General features: G+C 47.3%; 3 protein-coding genes across 3 annotated transcripts in view; all 3 read right to left on the bottom strand.

Annotated features, from left to right (window-relative positions):
- LOC106561226 (phosphatidylinositol phosphatase PTPRQ) overlaps window positions 1-4,586 on the bottom strand; it is a 56,214-nt gene extending 51,628 nt beyond the window's left edge. The window contains 9 exon segments of the mRNA XM_082956628.1: window positions 818-1,111; window positions 1,234-1,497; window positions 1,684-2,292; window positions 2,395-2,578; window positions 2,782-2,999; window positions 3,077-3,376; window positions 3,647-3,791; window positions 3,930-4,061; window positions 4,262-4,586. Of these exon segments, the coding sequence (XP_082812754.1) occupies window positions 818-1,111; window positions 1,234-1,497; window positions 1,684-2,292; window positions 2,395-2,578; window positions 2,782-2,999; window positions 3,077-3,376; window positions 3,647-3,791; window positions 3,930-4,061; window positions 4,262-4,306 (2,191 nt within the window). The 5' untranslated portion in view covers window positions 4,307-4,586.
- An 834-nt stretch (window positions 4,587-5,420) lies between these two features.
- Window positions 5,421-6,475, bottom strand: LOC145858629 (otogelin-like protein; the record flags this gene model as incomplete). Its single annotated transcript, XM_082957246.1, has 2 exons — window positions 5,421-6,251; window positions 6,362-6,475. Coding segments are annotated over 2 exons (315 nt in total), but the record flags the coding sequence as incomplete, so codon positions are not given.
- Window positions 6,476-12,803: 6,328 nt separating this feature from the next.
- LOC145858628 (otogelin-like protein) lies at window positions 12,804-15,114 on the bottom strand. The gene is made up of 4 exons (XM_082957245.1): window positions 14,959-15,114; window positions 14,749-14,853; window positions 14,408-14,527; window positions 12,804-14,315 (listed from the first exon to the last, which is right to left on the bottom strand). The coding sequence occupies exons 1-4, from the start codon at window positions 14,998-15,000 to the stop codon at window positions 14,262-14,264; spliced, it is 321 nt and encodes a 106-aa protein (XP_082813371.1). The 5' UTR covers window positions 15,001-15,114; the 3' UTR covers window positions 12,804-14,261.
- Between the last annotated feature and the right edge of the window lie 21 nt (window positions 15,115-15,135).

Genomic DNA, 15,135 nt, shown 5'->3' with positions numbered 1-15,135 from the left:
TTATGTTTGGAGGAAAAAGGGGGAAGTTTGCAAGCCAAAGAACACCATCCCAACTGTGAAGCACGGGGGTGGCAGCATCATGTTGTGGGGGTGCTTTGCTGTAGGAGGGACTGGTGCACTTCACAAAATAGATGGTGTCATAAGGAAGGAAAATGATGTGGATATATTGAAGCAACATCTCAAGACATCAGTCAGGAAGTTAAAGCTTGGTCACAAATGGGTCTTCCAAATGGACAATGACCCCAAGCATACTTCCAAAGTTGTGGCAAAATGGCTTAAGGACAACAAAGACAAGGTATTGGAGTGGCCATCACAAAGCCCTGACCTCAAACCTATAGAAGATTTGTGAAAAAGCGCATGCGAGCAAGGAGGCCTACAAACCTGACTCAGTTACACCAGCACTGTCAGGAGGAATAGGCCAAAAGTCACCCAACTTATTGTGGGAAGCTTGTGGAAGTCTACCCGAAATGTTTGACCCAAGTTAAACAACTTAAATGCAATGCTACCAAACACTAATTGACTGTATGTAAACTTCTGACCCACTGGGAATTTGATGAAAGAAATAAAAGGTGAAATAAATCATTCTCTCAACTATTATTCTGACATTTTACATTCTTAAAATAAAGTGGTGATCCTAACTGACCTAAGACAGGGAATTTTTACTAGGATTCAATGTCTGGAATTGTGAAAAACTGAGTTTAAACATATTGGGCTGAGGTGTATGTAAACTTCCGACTTCAACTGTACATACACACACTTCATCACCGTCAAAATCATCTGAGGAGATGGAAATATGAGTGTGTTTGTGTGTACTCACGTGTCCTGAGTGTGTGTGTTTGGTATGCTGGTCCGGTCCTGTGTCGGCTGGTGCTGTAAACACTGAGATGGTACTCCGTCCCTGGAGTCAGGCTGCCAACTGTTACTGTGTGCTTACCTGGGGGGAATGGCCACCAATCGCATACACCCTTACACACACACACACCCTCACACACTCCCTTACACACACACACCCTCACTCCATCACACACACCCAGTACTGGTCTCTGGACATACAGAACCACAGAACTGCTTCCGACCGAGAGAGGGACAGCTGCCTGCACGGGCCCAGGCTCTACACAAAGACAGGAACACACACACACACACACAATGAGAAAGAGATACACACAGTATGATGGAGCAACACCAACATTTCTTGAAACTTCGACTTGAACACACACGTCTCTGTGGGCCTACCTGTTCTGTATGTGGTGCTGATCTCTTGGCTCTTGTTCTCTCCTCTCACTGAAGCCACACCCACCTCGTAGTTCTGCCCTGGACTGAATATGGCCAGGAACACACACCTGGACTCATTTACCCACAGTTCCATGGGGCGGGCCTGGCTGACGGGGCGTAGCCTAACATAGTACCCATCAGGGCTTTCACCTGACGGGGCGGACCAGCACGCTGTCAGTTTCTCCCCTCTGCTAGACACAACCACACCACCTGGGGGGCTCACCGCTACCAACACACACACACACACACACACACACACACACACACACACACACGCACACGCACACACACACGCACGCACACGCACACACGCACACACACACACACACACACACACGCACACACTCATTCAACATTATGCTGTAAAAAACAAGTACACCCGAAGCGTTACACAAACACAGACTTTCATACCAGTGTATAGGGTCAGTTCCTCCCCTCCACAGCTCTCCACACCGTGTTCTGTGACTGAGTCAACTCTGACCTTGTACTTCCTGAACCCCTCCAGTCCTGCAATCACAGCGGACCTGGAGCTGCTAGCCACAACCATTCTCGTCTCCTGGCCTGAGGCTACACCCTCCCAGCGAACCAGAAAGCTCCACCACACAGCATGCTGGGAGTCTGGGGCTGTCCAGCTTACTGTGATCTGACTGGCTGTCACGTTGCTAATGGTGACGTTTCGAGGGGGAAGGGGCCGTGTGTGACAAGTCTGCGCGCTCCCCAGGCTCCATGCGGCCCCAGTAAGGTGGGAGGCTCTGAGGGACAGAGAGTAGACCTTGCCTGGGGACAGGCCTGGCACTTTCAGCCCTCTGGAGAATAGAGACACTGGGACACGGCCTGCAGTCCACCTCTCCTTCTCTTCCCCATGTTTTTCCTCCTTTTCCTCCTCTACTTGGTATTGGACATAGAGCTGGGGGGCAGGGTGGGAGGAGTTTACGAATGTGAGGTCACTCCAGTGAAGCTCTGCATCTCTCTCTGTTACCTCCACCAGGTCAAAGTTGAATAAAGGAGGGAGGTGAGGGACTGAGAGAGAGAGAAAGAGAGACAGGGTTAGTGGGTGTCGGGCAGGGGTAAAGGGTTATTAGGGTGTTTATTTACTCTGGTATTGAATATATTAATGCCTACTTTCCCAGTGACAGATAAAAGGTAAAGGAATGTGGCAGAAGAACGAAGTCAGGAAGTAGCCTAGTCCAGTAGAGTTCCTCTGTAGAGCAAAACAGTCCGTCTGATTGGCAGGCAGTGATGATGATGTTATAGCACTCGTCAGGTTGTAGGAGGAGCCATCAGACCAGCGGGGCAGCCCCTCATCCTGTCAAGACAAACAACAACAAAAAACGTCAGACACAGTCAGACACAGGCTGAGAATGTCCCAGTCATCAGCTTTAAATCACAGACTAACACACTCCTCTGTAAGGAGGAAGCTAATGTGTCTGACTGTTTAGAAAGCAAACACCATTCATGCTAACACAGCCATTTATCTCACTCACATGCATAGGTGTGTGTGTGTGTTACCAGTCTGTCGTTGAGAGCGGTCCAGAGCAGTAGTAGGTTGTTGTGTGTAGTCAGGTGAGAGGAGAGGAGGAGGAGGTCTCTCTCTGTTTTAACATCCACAAGGTGTCCTCCTGAAGCCATGCTTGTACAGGTTTTCTGGGCGTCGCCCCACGACAGGCACCGCCTACTCACACTGTAGCAGCTACTTCCACTCGCCAGCCAACCAATGGGACACTGGGCTGAGGAGAGACAGTGGTCAACTCACGGTCAACTTAGACATACAGCGGTCAATGTTTATTACGTGTGTGTGTTGTACCTGTCTCCATGGTGGTGTGTAGTCTCTGGGTGAGGCTGATGTTGAGGTGTGTGAGAGGTGTGGTCAACTCTGCTGTGATGCTGTAGTGTGCTCCAGGCTGCAGACCTCTCACTGCGTACGAAGAGGTGTGTGTGTGGGCAGAGCGTGTGTGTTCAGTGTGTGTGTATTCAGTGTGTGTGTGTTTGATGTGCGTGTTGTGTAGACTAAGAGCAGTGAGGCTCTGTCTGTTCTGTAGGCTGCAGGTCAGGAGAGTGCTGGTGGTGGTCACCTCGACACGGAGAGAGGAGAGGGGGACAGGAGCTACACAGTGGTGCACACACAAACAAACATACACAAATGCACGCACACATATACACACACACACACACACACACACACACACACACACACACACACACACACACACACACACACACACACACACACACACACACACACACACACACATAAACCTGTTACAACATGCAACAGTATAATTGTGAAACAGTAATCCATTCAATTTAATCCATCATCTTTTAACTTCTGTTTCATAACAGGACCGTATAGGTCAGGGGTCAGGGTAAGGCTCACCGATATGAAAGGTCTTAGTCTTCAGTGCGGTATTGTTTTTGATAGCTTTCAGCGTGATGTCACTTCCTCCTGGCTCCTTAGCCAATCGCAGAAGCAACCTGCAGTCAGGAGAACACTCAGAGCGGTCAATCGGATCCAGCCACACCTGAAGGGGTGGGACAGAGAGTGGTTTAGTGGTTGCGATATGGTTGTGGTTGTCCGGTGGCTGTGCGGTATGACCGTGAGGCTGGGTGCTGGTTGTATGGAGCAAGTGTTATGGTTGTGTGGTGGTTTACGTTCTGACCGTGAGGTTGCGTGCAATCTGGTAGGAGACGGTGTACCAGTCTGGATCCTGACTGGTGGGGAAGTGGCCAAACACAACCTCAACAACCACGACCGCAGGATCTGACCACTGCACACACAAGAGACTGACCACCTGGAAAGCGAGCGAAAGAGAAAAGTGAGACTTTTCAACATACATTCTATACATAGCTCAGACTGCAGGTGTCATTTTTGAAACTTTGGCACAGACGGTTAAAAGAAAAGTGTTGAGATAAATCAGAACTGTTTCACCTAAAATGTATAGCTAGAAACTGCGTGTGTGTAGTTGTGTGTGTGTGTGTGTGTGTGTCTTACCTGGATGAACCCTGCCAGCAGCCACATATGCACGGTTCCATCCATGGGGAAGCCTGGTAATCTCATCAGCACACAAGAGGAATGGCATTCACAATCATCTATAGATGGTACCACAACATACACCAAATATCAATGTTGCTTTGATATCAGAAACTCCTGGATGTTTGTATATCCCATCTATGTACCAAAGAGCGAAGAAACTCCACGACCAGAGGTTCCAGTAAGGACTGAGGTTGTCAGAGCTCTGTATAAGAGGAGTGTATCACAGCTGAACTACACCAGAGTAGTCCTTCCCAGTGACGCAACACAACTTTGAATTTAGCGCCCCGCAGCAGCTTTCTGAGAAGCAGAGCCTCGTGTGGAGGCGTGCACAGTCCCAGTCAATCAGTGTGTGTGTGTGTGTGTGTGTCGCTAACACCAATTTGTTCTGCCCCTGCCACCCTTCCTCTTTGTTGGGATAAGAGCAGGTTACTATGACAACTAGGCTTACAGCCATTGAGAGAGGAACTCATGAAGAGAGAGGGAGAGAAAGAGAGGGAGAGAGGGAGAAAGGAGGAGGGAGAGAGAATGAGCGGGAAGGAGAGGGATGGAGAGAGAAAGACAGGGTGAAAATAAAGAACTTAAAGTTCACTAGATAGATAACACTCCATACACCTCAGCCTGTTTGCAGATTTATACTCCACTCTCTGTAGTGATGCAGTGATATGCTAACCAAGATCAAAGCTGTGTGTGTGTGTGTGTGTGTGAATAGTGAGTGGTTGAATGTGAGCTAGTGCTCTGTGGAGAATGTAGAGAATGTGAGAAATAAGTATCATTGACTGATCAATCACTAATCAATCAATGACTGATCACTGTGGATTTATGCCTCTCAAATACTTCATATCTTCCTTGTGGAGGTCACTGGTGTTTTACCTCGGATGAAGTGTCATTAACACTGTGTATTTACATGGTAATTATATATACACATCGTTAGACTCCCACACACACCATTATTACCCACCACCAGGATAGAGAAACACAAACACACGTCAGCACTGAACAGGCTGTGTCAGCAGGGGAGTGTGTGTGTGGAGGAGGAGGAGGAGGAGGAGGAGGAGGAGGAGGAGTTTTTCATTCACGCAAAAAACAACCACCAATCAGTTAGTCACTGTTAAATGTTTTATTGTTTTATTCTGAGAGGTTCTGTATGACTAGAGACTCTAGTCTATCTGATGGCATCAGCACATACTGATTACTGGCCCATGCTTCACATTAAACAACACAACAAATACAGTGTTCTGTTGAAATATGGATCATCTACCATCAGATGCTTAGGTGGATTATCACCTTACTAAATAATTGATTGAGTTAAATAGAAATATTTTTGTATAAAAGCTTTACACTTGTAAAAAAAGAAAAAAAAAAGAAATTTGATCGGCATTTAAAACATGTCAGTCATCAAGAGAGCACTAGATCCATACTAAAGCAGCAGCAGCGGTCCTGTCAGCTCGGACCAATTGATCTAAACATGATAAAGTCCGAGAGGAGCAGGCTACAGCAGTACAGATAGGACTAGTGTTCTCATAGTATAGTAGGAACAGGTTACACCACTACACATCTGGAACGACAGGGTCACTATAACAGGTCAGAATACAGCCCTCCACAACACACTGAAGGAAGACTAAAGAACTCGCCTACCTGGACGCTTGACCTGTCTGCTCTGACCTCTGACCTCTAACCTCTGTTCCATCTTCCATCCCTCCTATTGAACGCCATACTGGAGCTCACACTGACTAGCTTCGTTCTCTCTCTAGTTCCATTGGCAGGAGCAGTCGACAGGCTCCTGGAAGCTGTAGGCCACCAGGGTAGCGTTGTGTGAGCAGTACAGGGTGACGGAGCGGGTTTGTAGTCCACTCTCCCTGCAGCACTTACAGAAGCGGGCGTGGCTGTTGATGTTGAAGTTAAAGATGGTGGCAGACGGACATTTCCCATCACATGAAAACACTGTCACCTGAGAGAGAGAAAAGAGAGAAAGGGGGAGAGTGAGAGAGGGGGGGAGATTTTATTCTCTATCAGTGTTAACTTCTTTAAACTGTATTATTGACACTGTCTCTCTCTCACCGGTGCGTTGCTCCTGCAGTCGTCTTTTCTGATGGTGGTTCGGATTGCCACACGCTTACACGTCTTACCGTCCTCCTTACCTAAACACACACACACACAGAGGAAACGCTGAGATGCACACGCATGCACGCACACACACACACACACACACACACACACACACACACACACACACACACACACACACACACACACACACACACACACACACACACACACACACACACACACACACACACACACACACAGCTTTCATCCTCAGCCCTAGATTCCTGTCACTCACACAGTCAAAGGTCTATTGAGCTGGGCTCTTTGTTGCCTAGCAGCGGGGGCTCAGTTTGATCGACAGTCAGCTGACCGGGGGGAGCAGTTCTCACGCCAAGGACCCAGCTCCTATTGGCCACTGGCCAATCAGGTTAAGCAACAGGGCGTTGGGGCTGGTTGATGGAATGTTGAAAGATAGCTAGATGGAGTCCAGATCTACTCTCTTTATACTTGAAGGAACAGGAATGATTCTAACTCACATAGATCAGTGGTTCCCAACCAGGGGTACTAGGAACCCTGGGGGTACTTGGCCTATCAACCAGGGGTACTAGGAACCCTGGGGTACTTGGCCTATCAACCAGGGGTACTAGGAACCCTGGGGGTACTTGGCCTATCAACCAGGGGTACTAGGAACCCTGGGGTACTTGGCCTATCAACCAGGGGTACTAGGAACCCTGGGGGTACTTGGCCTATCAACCAGGGGTTCTAGGAACCATGGGGGTACTTGGCCTATCAACCAGGGGTTCTAGGAACCCTGGGGGTACTTGGCCTATCAACCAGGGGTTCTAGGAACCATGGGGGTACTTGGCCTATCAACCAGGGGTACTAGGAACCCTGGGGGTACTTGGCCTATCAACCAGGGGTACTAGGAACCCTGGGGGTACTTGGCCTATCAACCAGGGGTACTAGGAACCCTGGGGTACTTGGCCTATCAACCAGGGGTACTAGGAACCCTGGGGTACTTGGCCTATCAACCAGGGGTACTAGGAACCCTGGGGGTACTTGGCCTATCAACCAGGGGTACTAGGAACCCTGGGGGTACTTGGCCTATCAACCAGGGGTACTAGGAACCCTGGGGGTACTTGGCCTATCAACCAGGGGTACTAGGAACCCTGGGGGTACTTGTCCTATCAACCAGGGGTACTAGGAACCCTGGGGGTACTTGGCCTATCAACCAGGGGTTCTAGGAACCCTGGGGGTACTTGTCCTATCAACCAGGGGTACTAGGAACCCTGGGGGTACTTCGCCTATCAAGACGCTGAAGGCTCCCACCATTAGCTCTGACAAATTTAAAACCCAAGTGATTGGCGACTCCATTACCCGCAGTATTAGACTTAAAACGAATCATCCAGCAATCATACACTGTTTACCAGGGGGCAGGGCTACCGACGTTAAGGCTAATCTGAAGCTGGTGCTGGCTAAAGCTAAAACTGGCTAGTGTAGAGAGTATAGGGATACTGTTATCCACGTCGGCAACAACGATGTTGGGATGAAACAGTCAGAGGTCACCAAGCGCAACATAGCTTCAGAGTGTAAATCAGCTAGAAAGATGTGTCGGCATCGAGTAATTGTCTCTGGCCCCCTCCCAGTTAGGGGGAGTGATGAGCTCTACAGCAGAGTCTCACAACTCAATCGCTGGTTGAAAACTGTTTTCTGCCCCTCCCAAAAGATTTGTAGATAATTGGCCCTCTTTTTGGGACTCACTCACAAACAGGACCAAGCCTGGCCTGTTGAGGAGTGACGGACTCCATCCTAGCTGGAGGGGTGCTCTCATCTTATCTACGAACATAGACAGGGCTCTAACTCCCTTAGCTCCACAATGAAATAGGGTGCAGGCCAGGCAGCAGGCTGTTAGCCAGCCTGCCAGCTTAGTGGAGTCTGCCATTATCACAGTCAGTGTAGTCAGCTCAGCTATCCCCATTGAGACCGTGTCTGTGCCTCGACCTAGGTTGGGCAAAACTAAACATGGCAATGTTTGCCTTAGCAATCTCACTAGAATAAAGACCTCCTCCATTCCTGCCATTATTGAAAGAGATCGTGATACCTCATAACTCAAAATAGGGCTACTTAATGTTAGATCCCTCATTTCCAAGGCAGTTATAGTCAATGAACTAATCACTGATCATAATCTTGATGTGATTGGCCTGACTGAAACATGGCTTAAGCCTGATGAATTTACTGTGTTAAATGAGGCCTCACCTCCTGGTTACACTAGTGACCATATCCCCCGCGCATCCCGCAAAGGCGGAGGTGTTGCTAACATTTACGATAGCAAATTTCAATTTACAAAACCCCCCCCCAACGTTTTCATCTTTTGAGCTTCTAGTCATGAAATCTATGCAGCCTACTCAATCGCTTTTTATAGCTACTGTTTACAGGCCTCCTGGGCCATATACAGCGTTCCTCACTGAGTTCCCTGAATTCCTATCGGACCTTGCAGTCATAGCAGATAATATTCAAATTTTTGGTGACTTTAATATTCACATGGAAAAGTCCACAGACCCACTCCAAAAGGCTTTCGGAGCCATCATCGACTCAGTGGGTTTTGTTCAACATGTCTCCGAACCTACTCACTGCCACAGTCATACTCTGAACCTAGTTTTGTCCCATGGAATAAATGTTGTGGATCTTAATATTTTTCCTCATAATCCTGGACTATCGGACCACCATTTTATTACGTTTGCAATCGCAACATAATCTGCTCAGACCCCAACCAAGGAGCATCAAAAGTCGTGCTATAAATTCTCAGACAACCCAAAGATTCCTTGATGCCCTTCCAGACTCCCTCTGACAGTTGTAGTTTGTTGTTGCTGATTGGGAGTCACACATAAGTAGCCTGTTTTTCCTTTGGGTTTTTGTGGGTGATTGTTTCTGTTGAGTGTTTTCTGTGTAGAGTTAATCCTGACAGGACTGTTTTGCTGTCGTCTTTTGTTTATTTTTGTAGTGTTCTCTTTTTCAATTAAATTTCAAAATGAATACACATCCTCCGCTGCATCTTGGTTTTCTTACGACGACAGCCCTTACACCACCTAACTGAGGAACTCAATTTAACCTTGCGCAATACCCTAGATGCAGTTGCAACCCTAAAAACTAAAAACATTTGTCATAAGAAACTAGCTTCCTGGTATACAGAAAATACCCGAGCTCTGAAGCAAGCTTCCAGAAAATTGGAACGGAAATGGTGCCACACCAAACTGGAAGTCTCCCGACTAGCTTGGAAAGACAGTACCGTGCAGTATCGAAAAGCCCTCACTGCTGTTCGATCATCCTATTTTTCCAACCTAATTGAGGAAAATAAGAACAATCCAAATGTAATTTTTGATACTGTCGCAAAGCTAACTAAAAAAGCAGCATTCCCCAAGTGTAACGCCCTGGCCATAGAGAGGGGTTTTTGTTCTTTATTTTGGTTAGGCCAGGGTGTTACATTGGGTGGGCGTTTTATGTGCATTTTTCTATGTTGGTTTGTTTCATTGATTTTGGCCGTGTGGCTTCCAATCAGGCACAGCTGTAGAGTGTTGTTGCTGATTGGGAGTCACACATAAGTGCCTGTGTTTCCGTTGGGGTTTTGTGGGTAATTGTTTCTGTTTAGTGTTTTGCAACTGACAGGACTGTTTGGCTGTCGTTTTTCTTGTTTTGTTTTGTATAGTGTTCTTTCTGTTATTAAATTCAATGATGAACACTAACTCCGCTGTACCCTGGTCTACTCTCTCTCTCCCGACGGCCGTTACACCAAGAGAGGATGGCTTTCACTTCAGCAGTAATAAATTCATAAACTTCTTTGAGGAAAAGATCATGATCATTAGAAAGCAAATTATGGACTCCTCTTTAAATCTGCGTATTCCTCCAAAGCTCAGTTGTCCTGAGTCTGCACAACTCTGTCAGGACCTAGGATCAAGGGAGACACTCAAGGGTTTTAGTACTATATCTCTTGACACAATGATGAAAATAATCATGGCCTCTAAAGTGGCAGTAATAAAGCCTCTCTTGAAAAAGCCAAACCTTGACCCAGAAAATATAAAAAACTATCGGCCTATATCGAATCTCCCATTCCTCTCAAAAACAATTCACTCACTGCCTTCCTGAAGACAAACAATGTATACGAAATGCTTCAGTCTGGTTTTAGACCCCATCATAGCACTGAGACTGCACTTGTGAAGGTGGTAAATGACCTTTTAATGACGTCAGACCGAGGCTCTGCATCTGTCCTCGTGCTCCTAGATCTTAGTGCCGCTTTTGATACCATCGATCACCACATTCTTTTGGAGAGATTGGAAACCCAAATTGGTCTACATGGACAAGTTCTGGCCTGGTTTAGATCTTATCTGTCGGAAAGATATCAGTTTGTCTCTGTGAATGGTTTGTCCTCTGACAAATCAATTGTAAATTTCGGTGTTCCTCAAGGTTCCGTTTTAGGACCACTATTGTTTTCACTATATATTTTACCTCTTGGGGATGTCATTCGAAAACATAATGTTAACTTTCACTGCTATGCGGATGACACACAGCTGTACATTTCAATGAAACATGGTGAAGCCCCAAAATTGCCCTACCTGGAAGCTTGTGTTTCAGACATAAGGAAGTGGATGGCTGCAAACGTTCTACTTTTAAACTTGGACAAAACAGAGATGCTTGTTCTTGGTCCCAAGAAACAAAGAGATCTTCTGTTGAATCTGACAATTAATCTTGATGGTTGTACAGTCGTCTCAAATGAAACTGTGAAGGACCTCGGCGTTACTCTGGACCCTGATCTCTCTTTTGACGAACATATCAAGATTGTTTCAAGGACAGCTTTTTTCGATCTGCGTAACATTGCAAAGATCAGAAGTTTTCTGTCCAAAATTGATGCAGAAAAATGTATCCATGCTTTTGTTACTTCTAGGTTAGACTACTGCAATGCTCTACTTTCCGGCTACCCGGTTAAAGCACTAAATAAACTTCAGTTAGTGCTAAATACGGCTGCTAGAATCCTGACTAGAACCAAAATAATGTATCATATTACTCCAGTGCTAGCCTCCCTACACTGGCTTCCTGTTAAGGCAAGGGCTGATTTCAAGGTTTTACTGCTAACCTACAAAGCATTACATGGGCTTGCTCCTACATATCTTTCCGATTTGGTCCTGCCGTACATACCTACACATACGCTACGGTCACAAGACGCAGGCCTCCTAATTGTCCCTAGAATTTCTAAGCAAATAGCTGGAGGCAGGGCTTTCTCCTATAGAGCTCAATTTTTATGGAATGGTCTGCCTACCCATGTGAGAGACGCAGACTCTGTCTCAACAATTAAGTCTTTATTGAAGACTCATCTCTTCAGTAGGTCCTATGATTGAGTGTAGTCTGGCCCAGGAGTGTGAAGGTGAACGGAAAGGCACTGGAGCAACGAACCACCCTTGCTGTCTCTGCCTAGCCGGTTCCCCTCTCTCCACTGGGATTCTCTGTCACTGGCTTACTGGTGCTCTTCCATGCCGTCCCTAGGAGGGGTGCGCCACTTCAGTGGGTTGAGTCACTGACGTGGTCTTCCTGTCTGGGTTGGCGCCCCCCCCTTGGGTTGTGCCGCGGCGGAGATCTTTGTGGGCTATATTCGGCCTTGTCTCAGGATGGTAAGTTGGTGGTTGAAGATATCCCTCTAGTGGTGTGGGGGCTGTGCTTTGGCAAAGTGGGTGGGGTTATATCCTGCCTGTTTGGCCCAGTCCGGGGTTATCATTGGATGGGGTCACAGTGTCTCCTGACCCTTCCTGTCTCAGCCTCCAGTATTTATGCTGCAGTAGTTTATGTGTCGGGGGGCTAGGGTCAGTCTGTAATATCTGGAGTATTTCTCCAGTGTCCTGTGGGAATTTAAGTATGCTCTCTCTAATTCTCCCTTTCTTTCTTTCTTTCTTTCTTTCTTTCTTTCTTTCTTTCTTTCTTTCTTTCTTTCTTTCTTTCTTTCTTTCTTTCTTTCTTTCTTTCTTTCTTTCTTTCTTTCTTTCTTTCTTTCTTTCTCTCTCCCTCCCTCGGGGGACCTGAGCCCTAGGACCATGCCTCAGGACTACCTGGCATGATGACTCCTTGCTGTCCCCAGTCCACCTGGCCGTGCTGCTGCTCCAGTTTCAACTGTTCTGCCTGCGGCTATGGAACCCTGACCTGTTCACCGGACGTACTACCTGTCCCAGACCTGCTGTTTTCAACTCTCTAGAGACAGCAGGAGCGGTAGAAATACTCTCAAAGATTGGCTATGAAAAGCCAACTGACATGTACTCCTGAGGTGCTGACCTGTTGCACCCTCGACAACTACTGTGATTATTATTATTTGACCATGCTCGTCATTTATGAACATTTGATCATCTTGGCCATGTTCTGTTATAATCTCCACCCGGCACAGCCAGAAGAGGACTGGCCACCCCTCATAGCCTGGTTCCTCTCTAAGTTTCTTCCTAGGTTTTGGCCTTTCTGGGGAGTTTTTCCTAGCCACCGTGCTTCTACACCTGCATTGCTTGCTGTTTTGGGTTTTAGGCTGGGTTTCTGTACAGCACTTTGAGATATCAGCTGATGTAAGAAGGGCTATATAAAATAATTTGATTTGATTTATCAACCAGGGGTACTTGAGAAGACTCATGAGACCATAGGCTTACTGGTAAAATGCACATGAGGGGGTCCTTCAGGCGCACTCCAGGCAGAGCAAAATTCAGTTGGTGGTACAGTAACCGCTGGCCTAGAGGATTCAGAACAGCAATAACATATTGAACCATTGGAATGGGATTTTGCTATGAGGAATGTTAGGTGAACCTTGACCTGTAGTTTATATGTATGGAGTGGTAGGGTTAGGACTAGAACACACACACTGTGATAGGTGAGAGGTCGTGGTACCTGTGTCACAGTTACTACTACCAGTTGGGTTTATGGGGTGAGATGTGAGAGGTTAAAGATGAAAGGTGAGAGGTCGTGGTACCTTTGTCACAGTTAGTACTACCAGTGGGGGTTACGGGGTTAACGGTAAACGGTATAACACCGACTCCAGAACCTGGGAGCAGCCGCAGGAACAGCAATGTCAGGAGAACGTTAGGAAAACACACAGGTTAACGTTGGTTTAGAACACATTTTAACACACACAGAGTAATCAGCGCAGTGGCATGCACAGCCAGACAGTGTTCTCTGAGACTGGGGAAGACAGCCAGACGGCCAAACACTCAGGATCACTACACACTGATGCACCAAGGCTCATTCTCACTGGACAAACTCTAAACACCAAGCATCACCATTTGCCAAACTGTAACAAACGTAGCATTCCCATTGGCCAAACTGGTCAAGCAGGCAAGCGGGCAAGGAGGCAGAGCTGCTGTTATTACTGGGAGAGCAGACTGGGTCTATTGTCTTCACCTTTACATGTCAAATTAGTGTGTTTAATGGGACAGTTCACACAAGATACAAACTGCCTTCATCTTCTGGACACCTAGAAAGTACAGTATGGATTCAGAGAGTCAGGTTAGCTACAGTGTATCATCATAGAGTCTAAAACAATGGGAATGGTAGGACCGCTGTCTGCATGCTTTTATTCTCCAGATAACTGTGAGGTATGACAATTTCCCCACTAAATAAAATATTTTCTAAATCAACAGTAAAATCCTCCTTTAATATTATCACGACGTGTATCAGGACCATCAGGCAGATCTAGGACCACCCCTAGAACAGAGGCTGCTGGGAAGTGTAGTAAGTCATGCTGGTTGTTGCCAGCCAACCACAAGCTTTTACTCTGTCCAAGGCTGCAACAGGCCGCACCCCCCAACCAGTCAGCCAATAAGCCCAACCACTGCCAGGCAACGCCCTGCCCACCCCTGTGATTGACAGCCGAAAGCGTATGAGAAGCGAATGTGATTGGTCACTCACACGTCCTGCAGCAGCCATCCACATAGCTCTGGACCACGCCCCCATTCTGCAATGATTGAGGCAAAGTTACAGACAGACCTCACTGTGTGTGAATGTCAGTGAGAGAGAGAGAGAGAGTGAGAGAGAGAGAGAGAGTACCTGAGTGCACTCTGTGTCGTTGAAGGGGGGGCAGACCACCCCTGAGGCCAGCATCACAGTTCCCACTGTCGTCTCCACACAATCATACCGCGTACAGTTATCCACCCAGGAGCTCCCTGCCTGTATATATATCACACACACACACACACACACACACACACACACACACACACACACACACACACACACACACACACACACACACACACACACACACACACACACACACACACACACTAAAAGTTAGCCATCCAGGATTTCCCCGTCTACACACAAAGTGTTTGTGTGTTAGGTAGAGTGTGTGTCCATTTGGCAGTATAATGATGTGTGTGTGTTCTCACAGTGAAGAGCTCAGTGGTTCCGTTGTCGTTGTTGAAAGAACAGGAGACATTCTTACAGGAGCCACAGCACACCTGAGGATCTGATGATGCTACGTACAGCTGGTGCTAATAGAGAGAGAGAGGGGGGGGGGGGGATTCCAGAAGAATTTACCTAGCTCCGATCAGGATGGAAGTTTGTGGTGTGTGTGTTTGTGAGAGAGAAACACATACCTGGCCACACTTCTGAGAGCAGTTGACAGCGGACACGTCCATGGCATAGTATCCAGTGTGTGTGTCACGATGTGTCAGACAATGGACGGTGTAACACAGCTCTCCTTCATAGTACTGAATCAGGCTCTGGCCCGGACCCAGCACCGTGACTCCCTGGAACACACACACCTCTGCCTT

Source organism: Salmo salar, chromosome 10 (genome assembly GCF_965601325.2).
Source record: "Salmo salar chromosome 10, fSalSal1, whole genome shotgun sequence".
Taxonomy (NCBI): Eukaryota; Metazoa; Chordata; class Actinopteri; order Salmoniformes; family Salmonidae; genus Salmo; species Salmo salar.
The sequence above is the reverse complement of the archived record's forward strand: the minus strand, read 5'-3'. Positions and strand labels throughout refer to the sequence as shown.

What these genes read in the sequence shown, in the direction of transcription:
- LOC145858628 (XM_082957245.1), bottom strand. Translation starts at nt 15,000, where the DNA reads ATGGACGTGTCCGCTGTCAACTGCTCTCAGAAGTGTGGCCAG. An exon ending in GCTCTCAGAAGTGTGGCCAG is followed by an intron (nt 14,854 to 14,958) that starts GTATGTGTTTCT and finishes TCTCTCTATTAG; the next exon opens with CACCAGCTGTACGTAGCATC. An exon ending in GAACCACTGAGCTCTTCACT is followed by an intron (nt 14,528 to 14,748) that starts GTGAGAACACAC and finishes ATATATATACAG; the next exon opens with GCAGGGAGCTCCTGGGTGGA.